The following is a 21,308-nucleotide window of genomic DNA, read 5'->3' as shown; positions in this document are numbered from 1 at the left end:
ACATACAGGCCTAGGGGTAGACTCTGTGTATCACAGAGCCTTAACAATACTGTCAAACATACAAGAGTGAGTTTTGGTGATCACAGAGCCTTAACAATACTGACACACATACAAGAGTGAGTTTTGTTGATCACAGAACCCTAACTGTCAAACATACAGGGGTGAGTGGGTGTTTGGTTTTAAGAGGAAAAACAAAGGAGCCTTTTTAAGTATTGGCTTTAATTTAACAGCCGCAAAAAAATACTACTCCCAAAGCGATTTCGTATTCTTTTGAATGCTCCTTATTCCACCCATCCGCAAACAAACGACATCGCACCACATCCATCAACGAACAGACTACACAGGAGACCAGAGCACAAGACGGTTTTGTGCAATATTCGTGTTTTGATTTCACCGAGTGAATTCCACTGGAACAGTCGTGACCCAGCAACTGCTGAAACATAGACAATCCCAGAACTGCTGACGCGGCATAACGAAGAAACAATCCTTGAGCGTACCGATTTCAAATGTCAGCAGAACACCAACTCAGTAACGACTTGGGCAATGGCAACATTAATATTTTATCAGGTATCCACTATGTGTGTTGTTTTTATTGTTACAATGACTCTAAACTCTCCAGAACAAATGTTAACGCCTTTGAGATAACGTCAATACTTTTTCCATCAATACGTAGCAAGGTGCGTGTGAATACACGAGTGAGGAGGATCAGAATCGTGGCTGAAAGCATCTCTTGCGACAAGCATGAAGTATTAAGGGTCTTTCCTCAGCATCATCAATCAATCATCAGTTGTCAATCAAACACCAATCGTTAATTATCAATCACCAATCAATTATCTGTCAAGCATCAGTCATAAGTTTTCTTCAATGTTTATCAAGTCATCATCATCATCATCATCATCATCATCATCATCATCATCATCATCTTCTTCTTCTTCATCATCATCATCATCATCATCATCATCATCATCAATCAATCAATCAAACACTCAATCATGATTGAGTGAGTATTGTTACCCACCGCCCCCAAATCAATCATGAGTCCTCATCATCATTATCATCGTCATCACCACCAGCGTCATCTTTACCTGTAGGGGAAGGCGCCATCAAGGTGGAAAGATCCTTCTGCTTCGTCTCATCTTTGATCATAGCAAGATCGGCTCCTTCCCGTCTGCACACCCGTCTAGCACGGGACCATGAGTGACGACGGCTGTGTACTTTCACACAGGAAAGGCCGTTCTCCAGGAACGTGTACCCTCTAACTTGGCACATCTCGGAGAAGGATTGACCGTTCCTACCAAACAAGGTGCATCGTCTATTTGTTGTGCTGTATGCGTAGGACTTGCACGGGTGGACCGTCTGGCAGTTCATGATACAGCTGAGGTACGTACCGGCCTTCTTTAGCCTGGCCTGGTACATGTTCAGGTTGAGATGGGTCTTCGTACCTCTACAGACATCATCGGAATATGTCCCGGGAAGTGACAGTAACAACCTTATCGCCAGAACTGACCCATATTGATTGATGATCTGCAAGGAAACGGTATTCTGTCATAGGTCTTCAGCAACCCATGCTTGCCAAGAAAGATGACTAAGCTTGTCGTAACAGGCGACTAACGGGATGGTGTGGTCAGGCTCGCTGACTTGGTTGAAGCATGTCATCGTATCTCAAGTGTGTGGATAGATGGTCATGATATCAATCACTGGGTTGCCTGGTCAAGACTTGATTATTTACAGACTGCCGTCACATAGCTAGCATATTGCTGTGTGCGGCGTTAAACAAACAATCAAAAGCATGGAACATGGCCGATAAAACATTATTTATTTACTATTAAAACGGATTACAGGCTATTCATACTGTTGATGAAATGTCAAAACCAACTACGTGTTTAAAATCTAATAAACATATTGCGTGAAAATCTCAAGGTTTTCAATGGAGGTGAATAATGCCCTTCGTTATGATTGGAATCCCCATATTGGATAATAGTCAGGTTATATAGGTTATACAGTAACATATATGGTAACATGTATGGTTACAAGAAAGGTCGAAGACCAAATACCGCCTCCGTGGTCTAGTGGTAGAGCGTCCGTCTTAGAGAGAGAGAGAGAGAGAGAGAGATTCTTTCTTTCCTCCAGAAGTTAATCCGAAGATTATACATAATTAATCAAACGTATTCACACAAACTCATATTACCTGTACATATATACAATAAAAGACAGTAGCACCAGTGTCATGCCATTCACACAGTACAAAAGGTTAGATCAGATGACATAATCAAGGTAGGCTTTAGTGTAAGTACATAAGCAGAAAATATCAGTATAACAGATTCCCATGTAACTTTATCAATACATTGTGAGAAGTGAGTATCAGCACCAAAGAAAAATGACAACACATCTTCTTCATCTTGTAATTCCAACTGCACATAGGTTTCAACATCAAGCAGATCAATAAAAGTTGAAAACAGTTCATTTCGTTCCTGCAGTAGAGCTTCACAATGTAATATGATGTGATTATCATAATCAAAGGCATGCTTGTTACACAATAAACAGTCCCTAGAAGTTTTGTTACGTGATGAAACTCTAACACAAAATGTTAAACTTGACCTCTGTTCTGGGTACTGATATGCTAGTTGCCATAATATATGGTGAGTAAGCTTTGAGTGTATTAGCATGAAGCGTGAAAGACCTGTATTGACAGAAACTCTTCCTTGTCCGACACCTTGCCTTACATGGTATATATCTGACTGTTCACCCTGATAAGTAACAAAAGCATGGCTATTTGTATAGCTATGGTGTAATAACTTCCATGTATTTCCTCTGATACCCATTTGGTGTAATTTATAAAAAAGGCCGTCCTGCCATATTCTGTCGAAAGCCTTTTCATTGTCTAAGAAAGCAGCATATACTGTAGAATCTCGCTGTAAGTAAAATTGAATACTTTCAATGAGGGTAAAAACGGACAGATTTTAGCGATTCCAGCACTTTTTCTGATGGATGGGTTTTCAAAAAATTAGAGCCCGACTAGATTTGACCGGCTTGGTCAAACATTTCAAAGCAATTTCAAGAGCTATTCTCTAGTTCCTGCTTTGAAACGTATGGCAAAACGAGTCAACCGTATTTAAAAAAAAAAATAATTTGAAGTTTTGCAAACCAAAGGAACTGATGTTAAACTTAGGTAATATTCTCGGACAAAATCAGTTTCTATATAATCAATGTCCCTCTGTGTGTCATATTTAAAAAAAACCCAACAGTTTCATTTTCCTACGCGAACACCATCTCATGCATGTCGATTAGTTGTAGGAGTGTGTATTAAATGTAAGCACCACTGCATTAGGTGTTTGATCAGAGAACGTGGTACAAATGACATCAAATGATGCTGCAAATAAGGCGAGTATGCCAACTGGTGAAGACATCTGCCCAAATCACCAAATACCAGCAACTTTTGACCAGACTCTAAAACCTGAGGTCATGTGCATTCCTCGTCTGTCATTAACCGTGGTGAATATAGATGTAGTGACATCTCTAAATCCAAAGGTGCAGGACAAGCAGCACAAGTAAACTGTCAACGCCGGACAAGCAGCACAAGTAAACTGTCAACGCCGGACAAGCAGATCTCGATCCTCCGTCGAAACATAATCCACTGGGCGTACAAGGCCAAATAGCAGTGCAAATTATATAAGCAGATCACTGAAAGTCAGCGATGGAAAAAAAATGAAAGCAGAGTTATCTTAAGTTTACTGAGTGAGTGAGTGAGTATGGTTTTACGCCGCTTTTAGCAATATTCCAGCAATATCACGGCAGGGGACACCAGAAATGGGCTTCACACATTGTACCCATGTTGGGAATCGAACCCGGGTCTTCGGCGTGACGAGGGAACGCTTTAACCACTAGGCTACCCGACCGCCTCTTAAGTGAACTGAGTGAGTGAGTGAGTGAGTGAGTATGGACTTACGCCGCTTTTAGCAATATTCCGTCAATATCAGAGAGATGGGGGTACAGGTGCAATGGATGGACTGCTGAACACGGCTACAGTCACCAATCACGTGAGGGTGTGGTTGCTGGTATAGAAAGAGCATTGAGAGTGGGTATTGTGACGATATACAGTGACGCTCTGTTGTGAGTACAGGGTGTCTCACCGTGCCGCTAGAGATAAGCGAAAATTAATTGTTTTTGAAAATTTATATTTATAAACGATGAATGACATTTTGACTGTAATTTCTACAGGCGTTACCTCATTAAAAGCTGATGACCTTAGCATGTTTCTGCACGAATGAACGTCATCAATCTCAACACTTACCTTCATTGTCACTGAGTTTGCAGATCCAGCAATGGGGAGTTCACGACATGCTGTCTATATGTTTCCTTCTAATTGCTTGTCTGAGTGAGTATTGATTTGTGACACCGCACACCAGATGATACAAAGTTGACATATACTCTTCAAAAAAAGAGACGCAATATGGATATGTTTGGCCATGAAAACAAAATTAGCGGACCAAAAGATGTAAAATGAAGAGGTTTAATGATCACAACAAGCACATGCAAACCATTAGTCGAGAAACACGAACGATTCGGAAAAACGCAGTGCATGAACAAAAGGGCCATGGAGCTGCACGTACTGCACGTGCACGTTGAGAGAACACTTGGTGATTGTGGCTATCTCAGTTATCGGTACATAGGAAAAGTCCGGTTGCACTATGAAGGTCGGTTGGCCAAGGCCAATACCGGGACGACCAAAAGTAACCATCCCCGCCCACCATCGCTACCTCCGACTGCGCCATCGACGTAAAAGGACGACCACAGCCACCACAACCGCATCCCAAATACCCGGACTGCGCAGAATCTCCGACCTGACCGTACGAAACCGTTTAAGAGCAGATTTTCTACGAGCAAGACGTCCTGTTCGACGCGTCATATTGAGTCGACAACATCGTCAACAACAACTGCATTGGTGTCGTCAACACAGGGTATGGCCTTAGCTGCGATGGAGAGATGTCTGTTTCAGCGACGAATCAAGATTTCTACTCCTTCGAGGGGATGGAAGAGCACGGGTCTACAGACGTCGGGGAGAGCGTTATGCCGGAAACTGCGTACAGAAAGTGGACAGGTTTGGTGGGGGTAGCGTTATGATGTGGGCAGCTATATCTCACTATGGCAGGACAGGTTTGGTCCATATCCAGGGCGATCTTGCGGCTCAACGAAACATCAACGAAATCCTCCTACCACACGTCATCCCAATTGCAGCCAGCGTTAACGGTGTATTCCAGCAGGACAACGTTCGACCGCATACACCACGGATCACAAGAGCCTGTTTACACAACTGGGTTGATATTCTCCCCTTGCCCATCAGATCCCCGAATTTGAACCCGATAGACACCTGTGGGATGAATTGGATAGACAGCTACGCCGACGTCAACCGCAACCCCAGACGTTGCGGTCTTTTGCGTTGCAGGCCGAATGGGCCACCATTCCCCAGGATGTGATTCGCATACTCGTCTCCTCCATGGGCAGGAGTTGTCAGGCCGCTATCGATTCCAACGGGGACATCCGCGTTATTGTAGTAGCTGACCTTCCCCTTGGACTTTTCCTTTGTACCGATAACTGAGATTACTACAATCACCAAGTGTTCTCTCCACAACATTTTGGCTCAATACCAAATACCAATTTGGCTCAATTGTGCCGTTCCTGGTATAAATGTATGTTCCTACCTCACACATATCTGGCTTTGCGTTTCCTCTTTTTGAAGAGTATATAACAAAGCAATATCGTATCTGAACTTAGTTTCAACGAATGAAATGAGATCGTATATGACCAGGTTCTATTTGGCCAAGGTATGACAAGTGGTTAAAAAGTCCTGAGCCTAACTGAAATAATCCACTTCGAGGTCCATATATTTGGGCCAACGGTGCAGTAGTGTCTGGATCACACTGGTGTTGAAGGCTTTCCCCCGGTGGTGTACAAATATCTATACAGCAGACGTCATCGACATTTACATAATGCTTGAACAGGTTCATTTCAGGTGCGTTCCACGTCGTATAGACATGATATTCTCACGCAGATTTGCACAATTTTGGTCTGACCTTTCCGTCCCTGAATACCGAAGCCAGATGAAGGAGAAGACTTCAGACGTAAGATGCTTTCACTTCTTGGGTTGTTTAATCTGCTTCGAAACGACGTAAATTCTCACTGATGATAATGAGAGCTGATGAACCCCAAATGAATGAGTGAGTTATGTTTAACGCCGCTTTTAACAGTATTCCAGCCACTACACGGCGTGTCAGCTTAATGTGTGAGGAAAGCCCCATGTGATGCAGGTCTCAGACGTGTACCACTGCGGTGAAACCCATGAGCACGGGTATCGAAAACCCCACAGCTAGAGCAGTTCGGTAATTCACCCTAAATTCAATCTGAATTAATAAATGGTTTCCCTCTGTAAGTGTACGTTTCCCGGTACAGACTCCATGTCGTGTACCATGGTTATGGCTATGCAAGTGTAATGTAACATGCATCATGGGAGCAATGTTAACAAAGAAACTGCAGCGTCATTTTGTCATTGTAGAAAATGCACATCTAGAATTTTATCCAAATGATTTTTGTGTGCGGATTAGATGTTTTATAAAAAATACATTATTATCATTATAATGGAGTCACGTGCGCATATTTCTGCAGTCCGCTTCAGACTGTCATCATTGGACTTAAAATAAATGTGAACTTCCTGTTTTCGTTCGAATGTGTCTCCTGTAAACTTGGCGATAGGACTCCTTGTGACATAACTACTTCAAGACACAGGTAGGGCGATCTGTAGTTACTCGAAAAAATATATCCTTTTTTAAGAGGCAAAAAACAGTTTTCTAGGCTAAGCATTTCCGACAGTACTTTAGGACATGATCATTGACATTTGGCCTATTTTTTCACATTTTCCTATCATGTTGTTGTTAAAGCTTTAGGTGTTTAAGAGGTCGCCTTCTGTCATAGAAATTTCGGCTGACCTGTCCCTCTTTGGGATTCATGTGTGAGAGTAGAGTACACATATCTATTGTGAGTTTTAGTATTCATTAAACTTTTGTTTTCGTTTTGATAAGATTTCTATTTTCGTGTAGTGATACGATTTCATTTTGTATCTTTCTGCTCTGCTTATATAGGTTCTAATAGCTGTCCATTTCTCAGAAATAGAGTTCGTTTGGGCTTCGCTATTACATCTCTTGGTTATAGGAGAATTCTAACTGCAATTCTTGTTTTAACCGAGTTTTAACTGGGGCATGGTCTTGACATCCCAGCCGCAAGTGCGCAATGGATTCAGGATGATTGCAAGATGGCCATCTCTTGTCATCGTGCTATTTGTGACGAGTCGTGAGATGGCACATCAACTTTCCTTTCATTTGAGTATGAGTATGGCTTTTGGTGGATCATTGGTTGAATATAACCCTGTAGCCTCACATAGACACTGTTGTATAGCAGGGAGACAAGCTGCCACAGTTCACCGTGCAGAGTCATCATTTTGTGCCGGACCCTCTTTATCTGTCTACGTTTGTCTGCACTATGCCCGTCCTCGTGGGTCTCTAGGCCTGTGAGCACTATGCCCGTCCTCGTGGGTCTCTAGGCCTGTGAGCACTATGCCCGTCCTCGTGGGTCTCTAGGCCTGTGTGCACTATGCCCGTCCTCGTGGGTCTCTAGGCATGTGTGCACTATGCCCGTCCTCGTGGGTCTCTAGGTGTGTGTGCACTATGCCCGTCCTCGTGGGTCTCTAGGCCTGTGTGCACTATGCCCGTCCTCGTGGGTCTCTAGGCCTGTGTGCACTATGCCCGTCCTCGTGGGTCTCTAGGTGTGTGTGCACTATGCCCGTCCTCGTGGGTCTCTAGGCCTGTGTGCACTATGCCCGTCCTCGTGGGTCTCTAGGCCTGTGTGCACTATGCCCGCCCTCGTGGGTCTCTAGGTGTGTGTGCACTATGCCCGTCCTCGTGGGTCTCTAGGCCTGTGTGCACTATGCCCGTCCTGGTGGGTCTCTAGGCCTGTGAGCACTATACTCGTCTTCGTGGGTTTCTAGGTATGTCGACGCTATATTCGTCCTCCTGGGTTTCCAGCTGTGTCAGCACTATACCCGTTCTAGTGGGTTGCTAGGTGTATCAGCACTATACTCATCCTCGTGAGTTTCTAGGTTTGCCAGCACTTTACCCGTCCTTTTGTGTTTGTCTACACTATACCCGTCCTAGTGTGTTTGTCAGCACGATACCCCGTCCTTCTGGGTTTCAAGGTGTGTCTACACTTTATTCGTCCAAGTGTGTTTGTCAGCAGGATACCCGTCCTAGTGTGTTTCTAGGTGTGTCAGCACTATACCCGTCCTAGTGTGTTTCTAGGTGTGTCAGCACTATACCCGTCCTAGTGTGTTTCTAGGTGTGTCAGCACTATACCCGTCCTAGTGTGTTTCTAGGTGTGTCAGCACTATACCCGTCATAGTGGGTGTCTAGCTGTGTCAGCACTATACTCGTTCTCATGGGTTTCTAGGTTTGTCAGCACTATACCCGTCCTAGTGGGTTTCTAGGTGTGTCAGCACTATACCCGTCCCTCTGGGTTTCTAGGTGTGTCAGCACTATACCCGTCCTAGTGGGTTTCTAGGTGTGTCAGCACTATACCCGTCCTCGTGGGTTTCTAGTTGTGTCAGCACTATACCCGTCCTCATGGGTTCCTATGTGTGCCAGCACTATATCCGTCCTCCTGGGTTTCTAGGTCTGTCAGCACTATACTCATCCTCCTGGGTTTCTAGGTTTGCCAGCAATCTATCCGTCCTTGTGTGTTTGTCTACACTATACCCGTCCTAGTGTGTTTGTCAGCACGATACCCCGACCTTCTGGGTTTCTAGGTGTGTCAGCACTATACCCGTCCTAGTGGGTTTCTATTTGTGTCTGCACTCTACCCGTCCTAGTGGGTTTCTAGGTGTGTCTGCACTATACCCGTCCTCGTAGGTTTCTAGCTTTGAGAGCACTATCCCCGTCCTCATGGGTTTAATTGCATGGATCGATGCTCATGGTGTCAAGTACTGGATTGTCTGGTCCAGACTCGATTGTTTACACACCACCGTCATATAGCTGGAATATTGCTGAGTGCGGCGTTAAACAACAAACAAACAAAGAAAACTCAGATAAGCATAGCGTGAGCAGCCGAGTGTTGGTGTGCGCCGACCTGGCAGTGCTTTGCACCTAACACAGGCGCCCTATTCATGACGACTGTATAAAGAAGCAGGCATCTCCAGTTTGACATACCTGATCTGATTCACACTCCTTCATATGCTTTACTTTGTTAAGAAATGGTTTGTTTTGTTTGTTTGTTTAAGTACGAGGTTCTGGACAATTAATCGTACCAGTCGGCTGTCATGAATCCCACCGTATCACATTTCCCGAACAAACACACGCAATAAAGCAGCCGCGTGATCATTGTGGTGTTCCCCTGACTGATGTCTAGTCGAAGTAGATGTACATCATGAATAACTGTAGTTCATTGATTGTGAGAAATGTGGATGGTCGTCTTTGAGATGATTTGTTTGTTTACAACAAGTACATTTACATTACATTTGTGTAATGTACCTCAAGTGTGTTACTAAGCCGACCCCAGCAGCTTCCCTGTCACTGAAACATTCACTAAGCAGTTGAACAGTTTCTGGAGTCTGGGCATGGATCGCTGCCTCCAGGACACACACTTACCTTGTCCATTGACATCAAATCTATGTTGTGTCCTCTGCGCATTCCAACCAGGACATGCTTAACTGGTAATTCGGTTCTGCTTCAGTCACTCTACCCGTCTCCCCAGACATACACGGTGAAGGGGTCAGTTAGCTCTAGGTGTACACTGTGGCGTGCTGCCGGTCTTCTACTTCCTTGTCTCTTTAAGACACCGTTGTGCTGGTCCATGGAAGACGCGCAGGGATACTGTAGACAATGAAGCAGGGAGGGCTACTGATCTCACACCTCCTGGCGCTGTGTCACATCTGTCTGACTGAAGGTAAGGACATTTTGATCGGATCAGTGCCCCACTTCTTAAACTGCCTGGCAAAAGATAGTATACACTTGAAAATTGGATTTGACCCAAAACGTTACAAGGCAGACCCCCTTGGAGAGACGCATTGGTAAGTTGCATTGGGCTTTCGCCTATGATGCCGTATCAAATGTATCACCATCGAATAACTATTTCTTGGTTGTTTACTTGTTAGCCATCATCAAACATGGGTATACCTTCTTTTGCCTGACAGTGTACCAATATGAACTCGTCATTTGAGGATTCGTCGTTTTAAACCTCAACACAGTATTTAAACATATGTACCTCATAGATACACACGACATAGGGTTTTCATCTTGTAAACACAGAACGTACCCAGTCTTGACCTACATTGTTGTGTGCACAGATTGAAGGAGTTATTAAGTGCGCATCAATGAGTTGTGTTCTTGATAGTGTTCAATGGCCATAAAATCCTCGTGGGGAGTAGAATACTATTGTAATCCTCTGCAGGTTCGTGGTGCGTGTACGTGTCACATGACTGCTCATGTGGTGTTAAGGGAGTACATGTATTTGTGGTGTCCTGTTGAGGAGATTCTGGATCATATATGGTCACATGGTGTTGGTGTTTAGGGAGTACATGTATTTGTGGTGTCATGTTGAGGAGATTCTGGATCATATATGGTCACATGGTGTTGGTGTTTAGGGAGTACATGTATTTGTGGTGTCCTGTTGAGGAGATTCTGATTCATATATGGTCACATGGTGTTGGTGTTTAGGGAGTACATGTATTTGTGGTGTCCTGTTGAGGAGATTCTGATTCATATATGGTCACATGGTGTTGGTGTTTAGGGAGTACCTGTATTTGTGATGTCATGTTGAGGAGATTCTGATTCATATATGGTCACATGGTGTTGGTGTTTAGGGTTTACATGTATTTGTGATGTCATGTTGAGGAGATTCTGGTTCATATATGGTCGCATGGTGTTGGTGTTTAGGGAGTACATGTATTTGTGATGTCATGTTGAGGAGATTCTGATTCATATATGGTCACATGGTGTTGGTGTTTAGGGAGTACCTGTATTTGTGATGTCATGTTGAGGAGATTCTGATTCATATATGGTCACATGGTGTTGGTGTTTAGGGTTTACATGTATTTGTGATGTCATGTTGAGGAGATTCTGGTTCATATATGGTCACATATAACTGCATGGTGTTGGTGTGTATGTTAGGATCTTAACCATTATGGTTTGGTTTTCAATGTGGCGTCATTATTGGTACTACACACTGGCAATTTAAATAAAACTACAATGTAACCACATAAACATAGTAACATCATGACTAGAATTGTATTCTTATAAAAGAGATACACCATACTGTAAAGAAGACATTTACCATGTAATGCCATACAAAGCACCATGTTATAGAACATCATTAATAGAACAACATCACATAAATAGGACCAAAATGTACCCTCATATACAGGACCAAAATGTAACTTCTTACATACTAAATAAATAGATATAATAAATATAAATAGGACCACAATGTAACATCATATATAGAACCACAATGTACATCATATATAGAACCACAATGTAACATCATATATAGAACCAAAATGCTACACCATAAGTAGAACCACAATGTACATCATATATAGAACCACAGTGTAACATATACAGGACCACAATGTAACATCATATATAGAACCATAATGTTACACCATAAGTAGAACCACAATGTACATCATATATAGAACCACAATGTAACATATATAGGACCACAATGTAACATCATATATAGAACCAAAATGCTACACCATAAGTAGAACCACAATGTAATATCATAAATGTAACAATAACATAAATATGACCACAGTGTAACACAATTAATAGAACGACAACATAACAAATATATGACCACTTTGTAACATCAAAAATATAATGACAACATAACATAAATATGACCACATTGTAACAGCATCATAAATTGGACCACAATAAGTTACATTATATATAGGACCACAATGTAACATCATAACTGGAAGATATATTAGAACAGACTATTCAGTGGAAGAATGTTTTGAGGTCAATAATGCCTATGTACATTTAGAATAATACCAAGAATGTACATCTTTCGCCAACACCTGACGTCTGTACCAAAAAAGTTTATTGTCTACCAAGGATGTTTATCTTGCCATGTAACCACCCTTGAAGTGAATAAAAAGCTCTGAAAAACAACAACATCATAACTGGGACTAAAATGTAACATCACCACAAGACATGTTTTGGTTTGGTTTGTGATATACTTCTCAAGTAGGCCAAAGTCCACTAGTGAATTACATAATAACTATACATGAACATGTGTTGGTACGACTGAAGACCATCAATACCCCAGAGAGGTGGAACACTTTTTCATCTGTCTGATCCAGAGTAAGACAATAGAGATATGTTGAATCTGCCACGTAGGGTCCGCTATCTTTCCGTTTACGACACAAATGAGTTCTTGGCCATATCAAACTGTTAACGAATCAAATTGAGGTTTTATTACATGTGACAAAGAAAGGTCTGACTCGATGTCCTTAAAAGATACTTTTGGCACTGAGTAGCGCGGGCTTTGTCTGCGACCGAAGCAAATCAATACTACCCTGTTTTCCCGCTCTGTGACGACTCATGCCTATCATGTTTAGACGTATTTTGAAGATGGACTGAAGCGTTATTAAACAGATGTGAGTACAACCCGTGTTTTGTGTTGATCAATGAGAGCAAGGGCCGGCAGATGAATGCTGATGGAGACAGTTCGGAGTCTGGGCTGATAGACCAATTATACCGTGACTTATATGACCCTTAGTAGTAGAGTCCTGACATAAAAAGTAGGCAGCTGTAGAAGGGACCAGATAACCCTAGAACGCAGTTACGACATGGTGGAGTATGCGGGTGTTTCTTGAACAAAATGTTTAAGACGATCCCATTCTAGTTTCCTATTGTCGTTCCCACCCTTCTTTTCCTTCGCCCCACCCAGATTTACGTTTACCTGATAGAGGCACCTTTCAAAGATATGAATAGGTTATCGCAAGCTTTTGTTTAGAATAAATAGTTGGGCTGAAAAATCTGAACCATCTCGATTCCTCACTAGTAAAATTTTCACAAATTCACCTCACGTTCTTATAACTCAATCATCATCCAATCAACTCCAGCCTGACCCCTCTTGCCCCAATATTGAGCTGGATTCACAGTTGTCACCGACTGACGAAGAACTTTTAAATCAGTATGCTAATGTTCTACCTCTCTGTTTCATTAAATAATCGACGACAACGTGGAAACAATCCGATGATAACTGGAAAATGTCCTTTCTCTATCGATTCCCTTCTGAACCCAAAGTTTCTGTCACGAACTCTATGTGCAACGCAACCATATCCTTTAAGATATCCAAGGTTTACTTTGTTACACTTTTCAAACAATACACAAATGTTGCTAATTTATGAACATCCTTCAAAAGATTAAGTTAATTTAACATGTTTGTATACTTGTATATACAGGTAGATAATGACGCCTAAACGTTACCTAATTAGGACACACTACATAAGCGATACTCATCTTCTACGTCATAGGACAACAATGCAATGTCACAAATACGACATCAAACATGGGACTCCCCATGAACTGCAGTACACTATAGCATATGGAGGCGTACAACAGAACGTGACAGTCTCAGATCCCGCCTCCTGATAACAGCCCGGGGTAGATAAGTACACAACGTTTAGCATGGAGTGTCGGGGGGATGAACTGTCTGCTGTGACACAAGCCGACCAGTCACTGGAGCTGATCATGGGCGCTCTAGCGGCACGGTGGGAACACCCTGTACTCACAGAGCGTCCCTGTATATCTACACAATACCCACTCTGAAGACTCTTTCTATACCAGCAACCACACCCTCACATGATTGGTGACTGTATCCGTGTTCAGCAGTCCATCCATTGTTACCCCAATCTCTCTCTCTCTCTCTCTCTCTCTCTCTCTCTCTCTCTCTCTCTCTCTCTCTCTCTCTCTCTCTCTCTCTCTCTCTCTCTCTCTCTCTCTCTCTCTCTCTCTCTCTCTCTCTCTCTCTTACTGTCCTTGTTATAAAACGCCGCACTCCCCAATAGTCCAGCTACATGATGGCGGCCTGTATAATATTCGAATCTGGACCACACAATCCAGCGATTGATAATGTGAGCTACGGTCCACGCCGTCGCGGTACGATGACACGCCACAACCAAGTCACCGAACACCGAACCTGACCATCTGAAGCATGTACGGGGGTTGTAGTGTTGGCTGACAAGGTCCATAGAACACCCAGTCTGTGACACCTGCCTAGCGGCTGTCTTCAGGTGGTTTGTTGTACTCGGGTATATATAACACTGCCCACATGAGCTCGGTCAACAACAACATGTCTGCAGATAACACACGTCATCTTGATATGTATAATTTGGTTCAGTGATCTCAAACAAAAACATGGCTGCAGATAACACACGTCATCTTGATATGTATACTTTTGTTCAGTGATCTCAAACAAAAACATGGCTGCAGATAACACACGTCATCTTGATATGTATACTTTTTTTTTAGTGATTTCAAACAAAAACATGGCTGCAGATAACACACGTCATCTTGATATGTATACTTTTTTTTTAGTGATTTCAAACAAAAACATGGCTGCAGATAACACACGTCATCTTGATATGTATACTTTTGTTCAGTGATCTCAAACAACAACATGCCTGCAGATAACACACGTCATCTTGATATGTATACTTTTGTTCAGTGATCTCAAACAAAAACATGCCTGCAGATAACACACGTCATCTTGATATGTATACTTTTGTTTAGTGATCTCAAACAACAACATGTCTGAAGATAACACACGTCATCTTGATATGTATACTTTTGTTTAGTGATTTCAAACAACAACATGTCTGCAGATAACACATGTCATCTTGATATGTATACCTTTGTGCATCGATCTCAAATATTCACTTCATACTCCGTACTTTTAATCCCGTTCCTTATATAGAATGCTTTTGAGTGGTTACAACTCAACTTGCTCAAACATTCACACAAAATCATACAACCACAAAAGAAATAACTTTTTAAAAACTTTTCCCTAATACTGTTTTACTGCAACGTTTCATTTTACAGCAGCTAACTTTCCTCAGAGCAGTATTTTTAATTTGAAGTTGGTTGAACTGTAACTTAACATTTCCTGCACTTCCGGAGAACTAGTCGCGTGATACGGCTAAACTAAAACGGGCAGTTTTTCCTTCGAGGCCATAATAGACTGATGCATGAATGTGTTTACAATAGTGTATCCCTGTCTTTATCTGGTCGTTGTATTCAAACTTTGTGCGTCAGAGGCAGCGTTTACTCGGATTTGGTTACTAAATCGCGCCGAGTCAACAGACACGGGTCAAACGTCGTGACACGTTAAGCATTCATCATGGCGTCAGAGAACTCATTCAGATCCGCCTGGTGTTAAACATTTGTAGCTTCTGTACGAGTATGAATAACGCCCTTCAGTCAAGTGCTGGCATATATAACCCTATTGTCACAACATCTGTAGCTTCTGTACGGGTATAAATAATGCCCTTCAATGAAGTCCTGTTGTATATAACCCTGGCGTCACAAAATCTGTAGCTTCTGTACCGGTATGAATAACGCCCTTCAATCAAGCCCTAGCTTATATAACCCTGGCGTCACAACATCTGTAGCTTCTGTACGTGTATGAATAACGCCCTTCAATCAAGCCCTAGCTTACACTGGCGTCACAACATCCAACCCTCAACCATCACTCTGACACGGTGGCTGAGAGGGGCTAAAGCGATATCGTCCTGACGTATCCACGATCGGGACATGGTGACAATATATAGCCATATTACGATACAGCCAAACACGACGAATGACGACACGACATGTCAATATCACGACCGGACATGGTAGTAACACAACATGACGAAATGGCGAAAAGGCGATTTGGCGCCGTTTGCAAAATGAAGGGAAGCGGGCACGAAAATTCAAAATGAAATCTAATAAAAAGATAATAAGATAAATAAGCGCCAAAACCCTTTCCATATCCAATAGAAATATCTGCATTCGGCAAAGTCGAGAGTGCGAGTCCGACAATGTCTTGAGCAAGTGTTTATGAATCACTATCAAATAGTAATGATGTCAAGTGTTCGCGAAAGACGCACGCACAAGCCCCCATGCTGAATGAGCAGGACCACACGCACCACGTACGTGACGGTAGCACAATTGTCGTAACTCCATAATTACCTCCTCCATCCTTGTCACAAGACGGGGTTGGGCGAGACGACTGATCAATAAGACTAAATAGAAACGGGTGATTATCATGCTACAAATTAGACAAATAGAAAGACGTTCATGACGTAAAATCATTAATCAGTTACCAAGAGTTCAGTTTATTATACAAAAGTCACATGCATATATATACTCCTAAAATGCAGTTTGCGTGTGAGAAGTAACACATCTATTGCACATCGAAACAACAGTGGACGCGTGTCCATCAGGAAAACATGACACGGAATATGTCACTGTCCAGATCATGAGATCACATCGGGCTATGCCACATCTCAACGCACCTCTGAAAAGCCATCTCGCTCTGAGGCCTGCCTTGTAGGCTTTTGACAGGTGAAAATGGTTAACTTAGGATCCTTCGTTTTAAGACCTGGACTCAGCAACAGGACTGGGATGTTACTGTTACTTTAGATAAACATGTAAAGGTGCATGTTTGTAAAGAAATGGCGTTATATCGGATAATTTTATAAGTAACATCGGTGTCCGCCAAGGGTGTATTTTAAATCAATTTCGATTTTCCTTTAATATAAATGAATTAACATATCAAGTCCAGAATAACACAGATGGTATACAACTACACTACGTGGCTACTAAATCAATTTTGCTTCTTTTCCCTAAATGTTATAGTCATGATCTTGAGCACAACGTGAATACATGACGCTTTTTTGTGTCATGCATTTATGCTTCCCAACTTCCAAATGCTCATCAAAGTCTTTAACAACACAGAGTGTTAGAGAGGTATTGTGGCGGTTCGCGTTTTATCGGCATGGCTTTTTACGCTGTATATTAATGACTTGTTGTATTCACTTGATGATTCAGGGCGTGGTTTGTGTCTTCCATTGGGTAATACACCCGGCACCCTATTAGGAGACGATACTACACTGTTGAGCTGCTTCCCTGACGGCTGCAGTGTGTACTGAATGATATATACACATATGCTAGATGGCAGTTGAAATATAATGCCAGTAAAAGTGCATTTCTACTGTTTGGTAATATTCGCAAATAGGTCTGTCAACGTCTCTACATTGGTTCACAAGTACTTCCTAAAAAGGAAAATGTAACTTATGCTGGATTTCTTTTAAGTAAGAAAACCTTAGCACGTACCCATTTAATATGTGAAAAACTCAGAATGTTAGTCTATATAAATAATGATCATGGGCAATATGTTCGTGGTTTAAATTCTGCCCCAGCTGTTCGTATTATGGAAAGGGTGATATTACGAAATGTTTGAAATTATTCAGCGTTATGTTTGTAAAAAGATTTAAGGATTGTCTAGACGCACTCCTTTCGTCGTCACCAGAGATTGTCTTGGCTTAATTTCTCTCCAGGCGTACATTGATCAACGAACCCTCTTATTCCTTGGAAGATAATGTAATAGTGACATTAACTTTGCATTTAAAAGACTATTACAGCACAGACTTGTTCCGTATCAACTCGATACAATTAAAGAAAAAGATGATAAATGTAAAATGTCACACGAAAACCACATGCTATCACTAGTAAACAAGTATGAACTCAATAATGATATAAACACCTATACCACCTCTTCTTAATTTCCCAACAGACATGCATGGGCGAGTCGAATTAAAGAACAAATAAGTGTGCGTGGCCGTAACGTAATTTATGCACAGCTTAATTCAAGAGAAAACCTAAAACGATACTCTCTCATACGATCACCCAAGGTACACAGACTATGGTTACTAACAATTGAAAGGCCGGAACACTTCTATGATATAGCATATTTATTATGTCTGAGCACCTACAGTATATAAGCCGATGAATGTTTATGCGTCACATTTGCTTTTGATATTATCAAACATGTATTTATGTATTGTAAAAAGACTAAACAACAAAGAAATATCCTTGTTGAGTCTGTTATTGATTTACTGGATGTTACAACTTTATCTTGTATTTGGAACGACGAAGACGATACCTTTCTGTCCCTTTTACTTGGCGGCTTGCCAACAGGAAGTACTATGGCTATTGAATACAATGTTTGGACAAATATAATGCTCCTTGTATGTAAAACTGTTAAAATGTGGAAAAACCTTCTAAGAAACATTATATGATAACGATGTGAAACTGCCTGTACATACAATATATCACCCGTTGTTTATAAACATTTGTAGAATGCCGTAATATCTCATATCAATATATCTTCAACACTTGGAGGAAATAAAGATGATCTATCTACCTATACATACACATCACAAAGGCGGGAACAGTGTCACGCATATGTATATACATACACATCACAATTTTGGACCTTCAGTTAAAAACTGGATAACAACATTCTCAACCATATAAAATCTTGTGTTTTAGTTAACGGTTTTGCTTCAGATTCTTTTAAAGTAACAAGAGGATGTAGACAGGGCGACCCGTTATCTCCCTATATATTCTTGTTATGAGCTGAAATTTTGACTATAATGCTGCGCACTATTAAAAATCATAAACGGAATAACGATCAATGAGATAGAATAACTAATTTCCCAATTCGCAGACGACACATCTCTCATTTAAGATGGAACTGAAAACTGTCTCCAAAACACCATGACAACTCTTCAAACATATGCGTCTTTTTCAGGCCTAAAAATTAACACAAGCAAAACGCAAGTGTTGTGGATTGGCTCACAACGCTTCTCTGATAAAACTATGTGCAAAAGTTAGAATTTAGATTGCTCAAGAACAAGTTTTACTCTTCTCGGTATTATTTTTACTCACAATTTGGCAGAAATGGTAGAAAGAAATTACAAAGACAAACTTAAAAGTTTAAAAGTTATCATGAACTCTTGGTTAGCACGTGACCTGACCCCATTAGGTAGAATTTCTGTACTAAAAGTCTTATACTACCTGAACTCACCCACCATTTCTCAACCCTACCTAACCCAAGCCTTATTCTGTAACACCAAGAACAGTATTGACGTCTTGAACGTAATAATGACCTCTGGCGAACAGACACATTAGCATAAACGACACGTGTTTAGATGTTTACACACCACCGTCATATAGCTGGAATATTGCTGAATGCGGCGTTAACAACAAACAAACAAAGAAAACTCAGATAAGCATAGCGTGAGCAGCCGAGTGTTGGTGTGCGCCGACCTGGCAGTGCTTTGCACCTAACACAGGCGCCCTATTCATGACGACTGTATAAAGAAGCAGGCATCTCAAGTTTGACATACCTGATCTGATCCACACTCCTTCAAATGCTTTACTTTGTTAAGAAATGGTTTGTTTGTTTGTTTGTTTAAGTACGAGGTTCTGGACAATTAATCGTACCAGTCGGCTGTCATGAATCCCACCGTATCACATTTCCCGAACAAACACACGCAATAAAGCAGCCGCGTGATCATTGTGGTGTTCCCCTGACTGATGTCTAGTCGAAGTAGATGTACATCATGAATAACTGTAGTTCATTGTTTGTGAGAAATGTGGATGGTCGTCTTTGAGATGATTTGTTTGTTTACAACAAGTACATTTACATTACATTTGTGTAATGTACCTCAAGTGTGTACCTAAGCCGACCCCAACAGCTTCCCTGTCACTGAAACATTCACTAAGCAGTTGAACAGTTTCTGGAGTCTGGCCATGGATGGCTGCCTCTGGAACACACACTTACCTTGTCCACTGACATCAAATCTATGTTGTGTCCTCTGCGCATTCCAACTAGGACATGCTTAACTGGTAATTCGGTTCTGCTTCAGTCACTCTACCCGTCTCCCAAGACATACACGGTGAAGGGGTCAGTTAGCTCTAGGTGTACACTGTGGCGTGCTGCCGGTCTTCTACTTCCTTGTCTCTTTAAGACACCGTTGTGCTGGTCCATGGAAGACGCGCAGGGATACTGTCGACAATGAAGCAGGGAGGGCTACTGTTCTCACACCTCCTGGCACTGTGTCACATCTGTCTGACCCAAGGTAAGGACATTTTGATCGGATCAGTGCCCCACTTCTTACACTGCCTGGCAAAAGAAAGTATACACTTGAAAATTGGATTTGACCCAAAACGTTACAAGGCAGACCCCCTTGGAGAGACGCATTGGTAAGTTGCATTGGGCTTTCGCCTATGATGCCGTATCAAATGTATCACCATCGAATAACTATTTCTTGGTTGTTTACTTGTTAGCCATCATCAAACATGGGTATACCTTCTTTTGCCCGACAGTGTACCAATATGAACTCGTCATTTGAGGATTCGTCGTTTTAAACCTCAACACAGTATTTAAACATATGTACCTCATAGATACACACGACATAGGGTTTTCATCTTGAAAACACAGAACGTACCCAGTCTTGACCTACATTGTTGTGTGCACAGATTGAAGGAGTTATTAAGTGCGCATCAATGAGTTGTGTTCTTGATAGTGTTCAATGGCCATACAATCCTCGTGGGGAGTAGAATACTATTGTAATCCTCTGCAGGTTCGTGGTGCGTGTACGTGTCACATGACTGCTCATGTGGTGTTAAGGGAGTACATGTATTTGTGGTGTCATGTTGAGGAGATTCTGGATCATATATGGTCACATGGTGTTGGTGTTTAGGGAGTACATGTATTTGTGGTGTCCTGTTGAGGAGATTCTGATTCATATATGGTCACATGGTGTTGGTGTTTAGGGAGTACCTGTATTTGTGATGTCATGTTGAGGAGATTCTGATTCATATATGGTCACATGGTGTTGGTGTTTAGGGAGTACCTGTATTTGTGATGTCATGTTGAGGAGATTCTGGTTCATATATGGTCACATGGTGTTGGTGTTTAGGGTTTACATGTATTTGTGATGTCATGTTGAGGAGATTCTGGTTCATATATGGTCACATATAACTGCATGGTGTTGGTGTGTATGTTAGGATCTTAACCATTATGGTTTGGTTTTCAATGTGGCGTCATTATTGGTACTACACACTGGCAATTTAAATAAAACTACAATGTAACCACATAAACATAGTAACATCATGACTAGAATTGTATTCTTATAAAAG

General features: G+C 41.8%; 1 protein-coding gene across 3 annotated transcripts in view; it reads left to right on the top strand.

Annotated features, from left to right (window-relative positions):
• The first annotated feature begins 9,406 nt into the window (after window positions 1-9,406).
• LOC124149975 (low-density lipoprotein receptor-related protein 4-like) overlaps window positions 9,407-21,308 on the top strand; it is a 53,022-nt gene continuing 41,120 nt past the window's right edge. The window contains exons 1-2 of one of the 3 annotated variants that reach the window (XM_048391331.1): window positions 9,415-9,984; window positions 20,033-20,245. In XM_048391331.1, coding sequence (XP_048247288.1) covers window positions 20,182-20,245 — 64 coding nt within the window. In that variant the 5' untranslated portion in view covers window positions 9,415-9,984; window positions 20,033-20,181. Of the gene's footprint in view, window positions 9,985-19,655; window positions 20,246-21,308 lie in introns of those variants that run through there. The other 2 variants (XM_046521842.2, XM_048391330.1) reach the window with 2 other exon arrangements.

The sequence above is a fragment of the Haliotis rufescens genome, unplaced genomic scaffold (genome assembly GCF_023055435.1).
Source record: "Haliotis rufescens isolate VD_foot unplaced genomic scaffold, xgHalRufe1.0.p SCAF_9, whole genome shotgun sequence".
NCBI lineage: Eukaryota > Metazoa > Mollusca > Gastropoda > Lepetellida > Haliotidae > Haliotis > Haliotis rufescens.
The sequence above is the reverse complement of the archived record's forward strand: the minus strand, read 5'-3'. Positions and strand labels throughout refer to the sequence as shown.